The 10,105-nt window shown below is 29.1% G+C and overlaps 2 protein-coding genes across 2 annotated transcripts; one reads left to right on the top strand and one right to left on the bottom strand.

Moving 5' to 3' along the window:
* Nucleotides 1–1,403: 1,403 nt before the first annotated feature.
* Nucleotides 1,404–4,952, top strand: LOC110650692 (beta-fructofuranosidase, insoluble isoenzyme 1). Its single transcript, XM_058147411.1, has 5 exons — nt 1,404–2,930; nt 3,026–3,879; nt 3,961–4,119; nt 4,236–4,480; nt 4,563–4,952. Exons 2-5 carry the CDS (start codon nt 3,031–3,033, stop codon nt 4,846–4,848), a joined length of 1,539 nt encoding a protein of 512 aa, XP_058003394.1. The 5' UTR covers nt 1,404–2,930; nt 3,026–3,030; the 3' UTR covers nt 4,849–4,952.
* A 519-nt stretch (nt 4,953–5,471) lies between these two features.
* Nucleotides 5,472–7,473, bottom strand: LOC110650693 (ubiquitin-60S ribosomal protein L40). The gene is made up of 5 exons (XM_021805788.2): nt 7,295–7,473; nt 7,026–7,112; nt 6,827–6,929; nt 5,783–5,849; nt 5,472–5,662 (listed from the first exon to the last, which is right to left on the bottom strand). Exons 1-5 carry the CDS (start codon nt 7,395–7,397, stop codon nt 5,636–5,638), a joined length of 387 nt encoding a protein of 128 aa, XP_021661480.1. The 5' UTR covers nt 7,398–7,473; the 3' UTR covers nt 5,472–5,635.
* Between the last annotated feature and the right edge of the window lie 2,632 nt (nt 7,474–10,105).

Genomic DNA, 10,105 nt, shown 5'->3' with positions numbered 1-10,105 from the left:
TAAAAATTAAGTTTTTTTATATATATGAGAAAATTAAAAATACATAGTTAGAAATTCATAATCTTAATTTTAAAAATCACTATGTAAATAAATCCAATTACTCATAAGCTGCTTGAAATCCAGTTTGATAAAAAATTTGATTTAGCTCGATTTCTCTTTACGGTTCGTTTCTAAACAAGTCAAACTTAAACTTACAAATATTCGGCTCGATCTTAACATAAGTTGAACTTTAGCTTAGCTCAAATTCGAAAAATTTTAACGAATCAAATTTAAACTCTTCAAAACTCGACTAAGTCAGTTACACCCTAATCAAACGACTAAAAAAATATATATTAATACTTTGCTTTTTAAAAAAAGAAAAATATGATTGGATAACTAGATATAGAAGTTTTGTAGAACTTGCCAAACCTACTGCAAAGTAATTAATAGAAAATGACAAATAAAGACTCATCTATAATTAACTAATTAAATTATATAGAAAAAAAAAACACTGAGTAAGATCTGGAAATTAAAATATTACATATTTATAGAAAGAGAAATTTTAAGTAGTTTTGTCATATTATCACAGCATGTTCTGGAAAAGCCATAAACATGGTTGCTTCCTTTACTATTGTATTATCATATATGGTTGTATTATCATAAAATAATTTAATTATAAAATCTTGGTTGGGAGCTTCTTATTCATAATGGATTTTTTCTATGTGAACAAATTAATAGGTTAAGAGATACTTGTGGTTTATCTTATTTAAAACAAAAAAAGAAAATAATAAATTATAATTATAATTAAGACCTTATTTCTATAACTGCTTCCAAGAATAACCCACCCACTAACTTTATATATCCTCTCTTTCCTGCGCAAAATCTTCATTCCTAGCCTCCTCTCTCTCATTAAAGATAAGGTTTCCTTCTTTCTTTCCTCCTCTTCTTATCTGATACCTAGGTGGATTCATCTTGGTCATGGCTGCGTTAAAGTTTCTTGCAGCCTTCTCTTTTCTATTAGTCTTGTGTAACAATGGCGGCGTTTTGGGATCTCACAAGGTTTACACTCAGTATCAGAATCTTCAAGCCGTGAAGGTCAATCAAGTCCACAGAACTGGCTTCCACTTCCAGCCTCCCAAGCACTGGATCAACGGTATCCACATATATACATATATATCTATTATCCTCTCTTCAATACTTTATATTTATTAACAGTGCAACTTTTTTTTTGGCTAAATTTGCACGATGTGATGCGTTGAAAATAATTTTTCCCTCTGATATTGCTTGTAAAAGTCTAAAGTGGGTTGCAGACATCAGCAACAGTTTTTTCATTATTGCAAATATTTGTTGATTTTTTAATTTTTTTTTTCAATACATTTAAGCGCTTTTTTTTTTTTTTTTTGAGTTGATGAGAAGCATTGCACTAATGCTTTCGATACTACAACAAACATTTGATTTAATAGATTTTGAAAATAATAATGAACAATCGGTGTGTTTGAATTCTTGATACTTGTAATTTTGGTATAGCAATGGAGTGTTACAATTTTTTAAGGACAAAAGGAATAAAAGGCCTTCTGTGTACACAAACCCAAAACCAAAATCTTCCAAATGACAAACAATATTAAGTCTTTGTTGCCAAGTGGATATAAGGACAAATTCCCAATTTTCATAAAATTTGAGTCAACACACATGTAATCATGTTTGGCCCTTCTCTTGGCTGTAGTCTTGGAGTTGCCAAACTCTTGGGTCCCATAGAAGTTATTCTTCTTTGTTTTCGAATTTGGATGAATTATAACTTTGTTTTATGTGGATTTATTTTATTATTTGTTTGGACATACATGTTCTTTTCACAATTTTATAATACTTTTTGGAGCTTTCATTTGTATTGGGGATTCCATTCTGCCTACAGATCAAGTAATTTGACAATGGCTTTAATGCTTACAAAGCACAAATGCCCTATTAGGATTTTTTTTGGGCTAAAAAAGTATTAGCAGGAATTGATGATTTGCCCTAAAAAAGATGAATAACATTTTAATTAGCTTTGGTGGGCAACCAAGTTTTGGTACTCTATTTTCCATCAAACATTTACAGCGCTACATACAAGGGTAGTGCTATCCTTGCGAGAATTCATCTTCTCCTTACTGTTTAAAGGCAATCATCCTTTGTAAGTACCACATGTTCTAATTTGCAAGGTTGCCCATTTTATAGTGGTACTTAGTGATCCACATTGAGGACACTCTATTGGTTAGGCCACTTGCATGCTCACATATCATATATGTGGATGTGCTCTCTCTCTCGCTCTCTGTGCACATTTGTGACTTGTTTGGTTCAAATGGAGAGATTATTGTGCGTTGTTGGAGCATTGACTCTCTCTCACAATATATGAGATCCACTAGTCCTTAATTTAGAAAATAACTATAATTATGTATCTATGGAGAACACTAATCTTTCATTCAAATGAATAACTTCTTCAAAAGTTAAAAAAAAAATAAATAAATAATAATACTTACCCCTAATTAAATAAATTTACTTTTTTTAATTTCCCAATTCACTTATTCCATCAAAACAAAGCTCGATTTTTGTTTTGGCTTTTCATTAATTTTCAATATTTTATTATGTTGTTCTGTGGCCATTGGCTATGCACTTGCACTGGTGAAATAAATTCCAGGAGGAAAAAGGTTCATGTTCAGGCGGCAGTTCTCACATGACTCTTTTTGCAACTTTTCGTGTTTCACATATTGCTGCTACTACGCTTTTCTCTGCAAGAAATTAAGAAAAAAATATATATTATATGATATAATATATTAATAAATTATGTTACACTTAATTCAAACGGATGTAAATTAAAAAAGAATAATTAACATTTTTTTTTTTCATCTGTTTTTGTGGTGTATGTGCATTGGCTGCTGAAATTTTGCTGGAAAAATTTACACTTCAAATAGATCCAAATGGTGAGTATTTTCAGAACATGAAACTTCAAATTTTATTTTCCATTTCTTGTAAGTTTTATTGTTTAACAGGGGTTGTGTAAAACAAAATTTTTTAGGGCCAATGTATTACAATGGGATATACCATTTGTTCTACCAATACAACCCAAAAGGTGCAGTGTGGGGCAACATAGTTTGGGCTCATTCTGTATCAAAGGATTTAATCAATTGGGAAGCCCTTGATCGTGCAATCTACCCATCAAAATGGTTTGATATAAACGGATGTTGGTCTGGGTCAGCAACTATTCTTCCAGGCAACAAACCTGTAATCCTTTACACTGGAATTGACCCTAAACAACGCCAAATCCAAAACTATGCAGTACCCAAGAATTTGTCTGATCCATATCTCCGTGAATGGGTCAAGCCTGATGACAATCCACTCGTGGATCCGGATAAAAGCGTGAATGCTAGTGCATTCCGTGATCCGACTACCGCCTGGTGGGTTGATGGGCATTGGAGGACCTTGATAGGGAGTAGGAGGAAGCATAGAGGTATTGCATATTTGTATAGGAGCAAGGATTTTAAGCGATGGGTTAAAGCAAAACACCCCCTTCATTCAGCTGCGAAAACTGGTATGTGGGAATGCCCGGATTTCTTTCCGGTTTCATTATCCGGTCAAAACGGGTTGGATACTTCAGTTGTTGAGGAAAATATAAAGCATGTATTCAAGGTTAGCTTGGACCGTACAAGATATGAGTATTACACAGTTGGTACTTATGATTTGAAGAAGGATAGGTATATTCCGGATAATACTTCTGTTGATGGGTGGGCTGGACTTAGATTTGATTATGGAAACTTTTATGCTTCCAAGACTTTCTTTGACCCAAGTAAGAATAGGAGGATTTTGTGGGGTTGGGCTAATGAATCTGATTCTGTAAAGGATGATAAGGAGAAGGGATGGGCTGGAATCCAGGTAATTGCTTGTAGATAATTTGGTTACTAACACTGTTTAATTGAATTTTTTGTAAATTTTTTCTTGGTTATATTGTTATAGGCCATTCCAAGGAAGATATGGCTAGATGCTAATGGAAAACAAGTGCTACAATGGCCTGTTGAAGAATTGGAGACTTTAAGAGGGCCAAAGGTTCAATTAGGCAATCAAAAGCTCCAAAAGGGAGAACATATTGAAGTAAAAGGCATCACTGCTGCACAGGTTTGTAAATTTTAGAAAGGGAAAAGATATTAGATTTTGAATCCCGTCTTGAATAATATTTAAATTCTAATGGAGTGAAAGTTAAAATAATTATGACATTCTTGCTGTATTGACAGGCTGATGTTGATGTTACCTTCTCATTCCCAAGCCTTGATAAAGCTGAAAGATTTGACCCTAAATGGGCAAACATTGATGCACTAGATGTTTGCGCTCAAAAGGGATCCAAAGTTCAAGGTGGTCTTGGACCATTTGGGCTCTTGACACTAGCCTCAGAAAAGCTAGAAGAATTTACTCCTGTCTTCTTTAGAATATTCAAAGCACAAACCAAGCATGTTGTTCTCCTATGTTCTGATGCAAGAAGGTTTGTTTTTTTATTCCTTACAAATTCTCTTTTTATGGTTTCATATCCTAATTTTGATATATCTCGGATCTTCTTTGAACAGCTCTTCTTTAGGGAGTGGACTATATAAACCACCTTTTGCTGGGTGGGTTGATGTACATTTAACAAAGAAGAAGCTTTCACTTAGGAGTTTGATTGATAATTCAGTGGTAGAAAGTTTTGGAGCTGAAGGCAAAACTGTGATCTTATCTAGGGTTTATCCTACTTTGGCTGTGTTTGGGAAGGCTCACTTGTTTGTGTTCAATAATGGGTCTGAAACTATTAAAGTGGAGAACCTCAATGCTTGGAGCATGAAGAAGCCTCTAATGAATGCACCAATTAGGATTTGAGAAGGTGCAGAAGAAGTTGAGCTAAAGATAGAATTAATAAGCATCCTTGTGTACTATGTTATGATTCACTAACATTCAATAAAATTTTTGGGTGTTTTGTAGTTTGAACGAATTAATTTATAATAAAAATAATGTTTAACCCTTTGATAAATTTGCAAATAAGAGATGAGATTCAAATCTCATAAATTACAGATCTTCTCACCCTTAACGAATCCCATGAGACCTAATCAGACAAATTTTTTGCTATCTCAACCAAGGAGCTGAATCAACCTTTTGGCCGAATCCTACATGTTATTTTCCACTTGTAATACTTAAATTTTACTTCCCAAATTTCGTCCCTCCTTTTTTCCACCATTCCTCACGAAGGCTTTGCTCAAACTTAATGAATTCCATCTACCAACTTGTAATCACCCATCGTTCTGTACAATCTATAGACAAGTTTGTTCTATGCAAGCTCAATTGTTATGATATTCAAGTGTGTGATTACATTCCTCCATTTTTAGAACCAAAGGGTTCCTTTCACTTCAAGTATAGAAGAAATTTTTCATTCCAGTTGAAGAGGAGATATTCCACTCAAGCTCGACTAGAAGTACTTTCTACTAACACAAAATTTCAGATCACAATTTCAAAAATAGAAATCAGCTCAATTTAACAGCATTGAATAAAAGTTTAACATAGAATTTTGCTAAATCCACAACGAACATATTTAAAACCACCCGCATGGTGAAACAACAAATCTAATGCTCAAATCTTTAAATGCCCAAAAATCACTATTCTGCATCAGAGTTTACTTGATCTTCTTCTTAGGCCTCAACTGCAAAGAAGAAAAAAGAAGGTTCAGGTATTCTGAAGGAGAGATTCAATTTAACATAGAAAAAGCTAAATTCTTAGAAGCTAAATGCGGGACACCAAATGTTGAAATCAACAGGATAACCTGATTGCTATGACCGCATTTCTTCTTTCGGCAGTTTACAGCCCTTGGATGCAGACGAGCATAACACCTACAAACCAATAATGAACAGTTAATAATTAATCAAATGCTTTAGTTAATTTCCCACTAATTAAAATATGCATGCAAATTTACTTACATACACATATAACATATACCATCCAGTAAAATCAACTGCAAGCAAATGAGCTCAGTTGATAAAGATGATAATGGAAATCAATCTTGGGACTAGGATGCCCTCCGTTGCACTACTGAGAAAAAGAGGGTTCAACATATAGTCCCACCAACAAAGCCAGGAAAAGATAAAAATGCCCGAAAAAGAAATTGGCAGAATGAAGAGAAAAACAAAAATTCAGAAGAAGAGTGATGTGCCACTTCCTAAGCACATTCACTCTGACTTAAATCTATGGTTAAAAGATCTAACATAATACTTGCTGTTAGTTTTCATCGCTCAATGAGAAAAAATAGTTCATTTTGGAAAGTAAACAGTCATTCAGTAAAAATCAAACTCAAGATCAGCTCTCAATTCTCACAAGTTTGATTTCTTGACAAAGCACATAAAGAAGAAAAGGGAAAATGAAAATAATTCCCGCCATATATGAACAATAGATTGTTGAAGAGAAATTTTGCACTAAAACAAATGTGGGAAAGAACGTGTACCAGCCATGAAAATCAACTGAATGTAAAAAGTTCCAGCTGACAAAGTTGAAGAATGGAAATTAATATTGGGAACATGTATAACATCTTGTGCAATTTTAATAGCAAAGAAGCTAAGTAAGTTCCCTGAAGTTATGGAAAAGGTCCATGATCTTGCACAAGATTCCTAAATTCAGACACCCAATGCCCGTTCATACTCGATGGAGTTACTCAATTACATGCTTCATCATGATTCGTTAGCAAAAAGAAAAAAGTGCAAACACTTCCAAATAAAATATTTTAACTAAACACTCAAATGCATTCACAGGTTTAACAACCTAATAAAAAGTTTCATTAAAATACAACTTAAACATGAGGTTAAAAAGGACATACTTGCGGCAGATCATCTTGTCTTGATTGTACTTGCGAGCCAAAGCCATGAGAGAAGGCTCTATAATTCCTCCCCTAAGCCTCAGCACAAGATGGAGGGTTGATTCTGCACAACCGCAAACCAAATAAATCCACTTCGGCTTAAATAGTTATTTACAAAAATAAAGCTAATATATTTATTTACTGAACTAAAGAGACCCACCTTTCTGAATATTGTAATCAGCCAAGGTTCGGCCATCTTCAAGCTGCTTCCCAGCAAAGATCAATCTCTGTTGGTCAGGTGGAATTCCTATACAAAAATCATAAATTCCCAAATTAGAGCTAATAAGAAAATGAATTTATTTGATGAGATGAAAAAGACAAGAAAAAGGACTAAAGCAAAAGCTAAAGCCAAGATTCATATTAGAGTATATAAAAGTAAAATGTAAATTTCCCAGGAAACAGACAGAAAGGAGAAGGAAAAAGTAATACCTTCCTTGTCCTGGATCTTGGCCTTGACATTGTCGATGGTATCGCTGCTCTCAACCTCGAGAGTAATGGTTTTCCCGGTTAAGGTTTTCACAAATATCTGCATCTTCGCCCTCGGTCTCTCTCTCAATAGCAAACAAGGGCGGCAGCCGAACGTGTGTTTGGGCTTTTATAGTCCGGTTCTAAGAGTGCTAGGGTTTCCGGAGCCGCCTATATCGTGATGCCTATGGTCCTTGTTTTGGGCTAATTAAAGGCTCTCTTTTTTGGAAGAAATTTGTCTCAAGCCCATTTAAAAGCTCAAAACTGTCATTATGTGCTTTGGGAAATTCTAATTAAACATTCAATTAAAAAAATTTTAAATAAATATTTGTATGTAAGATTTATTATAAATCTATATTATATGTAAATATATGAAGGGAGGAAGGATATTAACATTGCTCAAAATGTGATCTATAATTTATTAATATAATAATAAAAATTAAAATTTAATTAGCTATTAAAAATTAATTTATTTTAAATTTTTATTATTTAAATTAGTTTTAGAGATTATAGAAATTTTAAATTCTTAATTCTATTTATACTTAAATTCTATTTAATTTCCTCTCAATAAATATTTTTTATTACAATTTAAAATAAATAAAAATATTTTAAAATTTGATATTATTTATAATATTATTAAAAGATTTATAATGTCACAAAAATATAATTAAAATAAATATAAAAATAACAATCTTACCTTACTAAAAAAATTTTTTTTTTCACTAGAATTATGCAATCATAATTAATTCAAAAAGATAAGATTGTATTATTATAATGAAAATTTAAAAAAAAAAAAAAAAGACTTCTTTTCCATTTTTTTACCATATAAATTTTGTTTTAATTTAATTATATTTATATATTTATTCAAATAAAAAATGACTATTTAATTTAACTTGAATTGGATTAATGTTGTTAATTAATTAAGTGTTTATTATAAAAAGATAGTTCAATATTTTTTTTAATTATAGATCATTGGCCATCTAATAGTGTATGATGAGTGGATAAATATTATAACATATAAATAGATTATTATTTATATATTGAGGTAAAGAGTATATATATATATATATATAATTTTAATAGGTTGATTGAAACAAATTAATTAATCAATAAAAATAAATGACTCCACAAAAAGAACAATCTGCAGAAGATAAATTAAGAATATTAGTTAACTGATAAGAGTGATATCTAAAGTTTTAACGTTGTATGGTTAAAACTTTTGACTTCATAATTTTGAATAAAATTATAAAATAAAGATTTAAATAGAATGAAATTGCAAAATTTTAATTGGCTAAATCATTATAAAATATAAATGTTTATACTAATTTTAAAATATAAGCAAACCAAACATGTGTTATGATTTTTTAAAATATTCTAATTGTAATAACTTTTCTATTATTTTTAACTAAAAATTTATTAAATTATAATATTTAAAAAATTGATAAATATAATCAATTATTATTATTATATATGAGAAATTAATAAAAAAAATTATTTATAAAAAGTTTAATACTAAAGTATTATAATAATAAAAGATTAATTTTATTTTATTTTAATCGGTTAATAAAAGTAAATTAATCAATACATTAATTAATAAAATCTTAATAAATAATAGGAATTCTAACAGAATTTTAAATAAGTTTCATATAATTAAACTTATAATTTTAAAATCACAAATATGTATAATTTAAATGTAACATAAAAAGTATAAAAAAAAACAAAAAAGTAATTAAATAGTACTTAAATGAGTTAATTAAAACCATTAATTCAAAAGTAAAATAAATTTTGAATATAAAAAAAAAATTCAACAACATATTCTTAAAAAAATACAAAAATAAATTTACAAAATATTTTAACATTTATTAATTAAATGACATGAAAAAATTATAGAATTGTATAAAAAATTAAATTAAAAATATTTACAATGAGTACAACGTGGTGCAACGCATGTTATAAAAAGAAATTTGTATTTATAAATAAGCGAATGAGGGGTGAACTTTTAAATTGATAAGAATACCCTTATATATTTAATACAATTATTTAATGTAATTGCTAGAAAAATATTAATTAATTAATTAATATAGAATTCTAATTGAATAAAATTTAGAAATATTAATTTAATAGGAAGTCTATAAACTAATTTTACAAATCTGTTATTTGTATTTATAAAATATAATTAGATTATTAGGAATACTAATCTAATAAGAATTTTATATACTAATATTACGAATTTATTATTTATCTTTTATAAAATATAATTAGATTATTAATGAAAAAGTAAATAAAATTAAAAATTCAATAAAAGCCAAATTAATTAACATATCTTTCATAAAAAAATATTATTAAAAAGGATAAGGCTAAAAATTATTATTGAATTTAACATTTTGCATTATATTATATAAAATATATTTTTTTAATTATAATGGTATATAAATTTTGATACTTATTATTTATACATGCAATTATAAGATGGGTTAATAATCTTCATTTCATAAAAAAAGTCCTATTTTTCCTATTTATTTTTATTTTTAATATTATTTTAATATGTAAAAAAAATATTACACATTAATTTCATATTGATTATCCATAAATTATCAACTTTAAATTTTAAGGTAAATAAATTTTAAAATTTTCATCATTAGATTTAAAAAAGGCTAAATTTTTTATATAAATTTTAATATAATTTATTTTTATAATATATATTAAAAATTATTAAATTTGATGATAATAGTTTTATAATTATCATAAAATTAAATAAATTGAATATATTTATAT

The sequence above is a fragment of the Hevea brasiliensis genome, chromosome 5, assembly GCF_030052815.1.
Source record: "Hevea brasiliensis isolate MT/VB/25A 57/8 chromosome 5, ASM3005281v1, whole genome shotgun sequence".
NCBI lineage: Eukaryota > Viridiplantae > Streptophyta > Magnoliopsida > Malpighiales > Euphorbiaceae > Hevea > Hevea brasiliensis.
This window is presented reverse-complemented; position numbering and strand designations above follow the sequence as displayed.

Excerpts from the sequence above, each read along its gene's own strand:
- LOC110650693 (XM_021805788.2), bottom strand. The coding sequence starts at position 7,397 with ATGCAGATATTTGTGAAAACCTTAACCGGGAAAACCATTACTCTCGAG. Across the intron at positions 5,850-6,826 it reads GACAAGATGATCTGCCGCAA|GTGTTATGCTCGTCTGCATC; the intron begins GTATGTCCTTTT and ends ATTGGTTTGTAG. Across the intron at positions 5,663-5,782 it reads AATGCGGTCATAGCAATCAG|TTGAGGCCTAAGAAGAAGAT; the intron begins GTTATCCTGTTG and ends TCTTCTTTGCAG.
- LOC110650692 (XM_058147411.1), top strand. The coding sequence starts at position 3,031 with ATGTATTACAATGGGATATACCATTTGTTCTACCAATACAACCCAAAA. Across the intron at positions 3,880-3,960 it reads AGGGATGGGCTGGAATCCAG|GCCATTCCAAGGAAGATATG; the intron begins GTAATTGCTTGT and ends ATATTGTTATAG. Across the intron at positions 4,481-4,562 it reads CTATGTTCTGATGCAAGAAG|CTCTTCTTTAGGGAGTGGAC; the intron begins GTTTGTTTTTTT and ends TTCTTTGAACAG.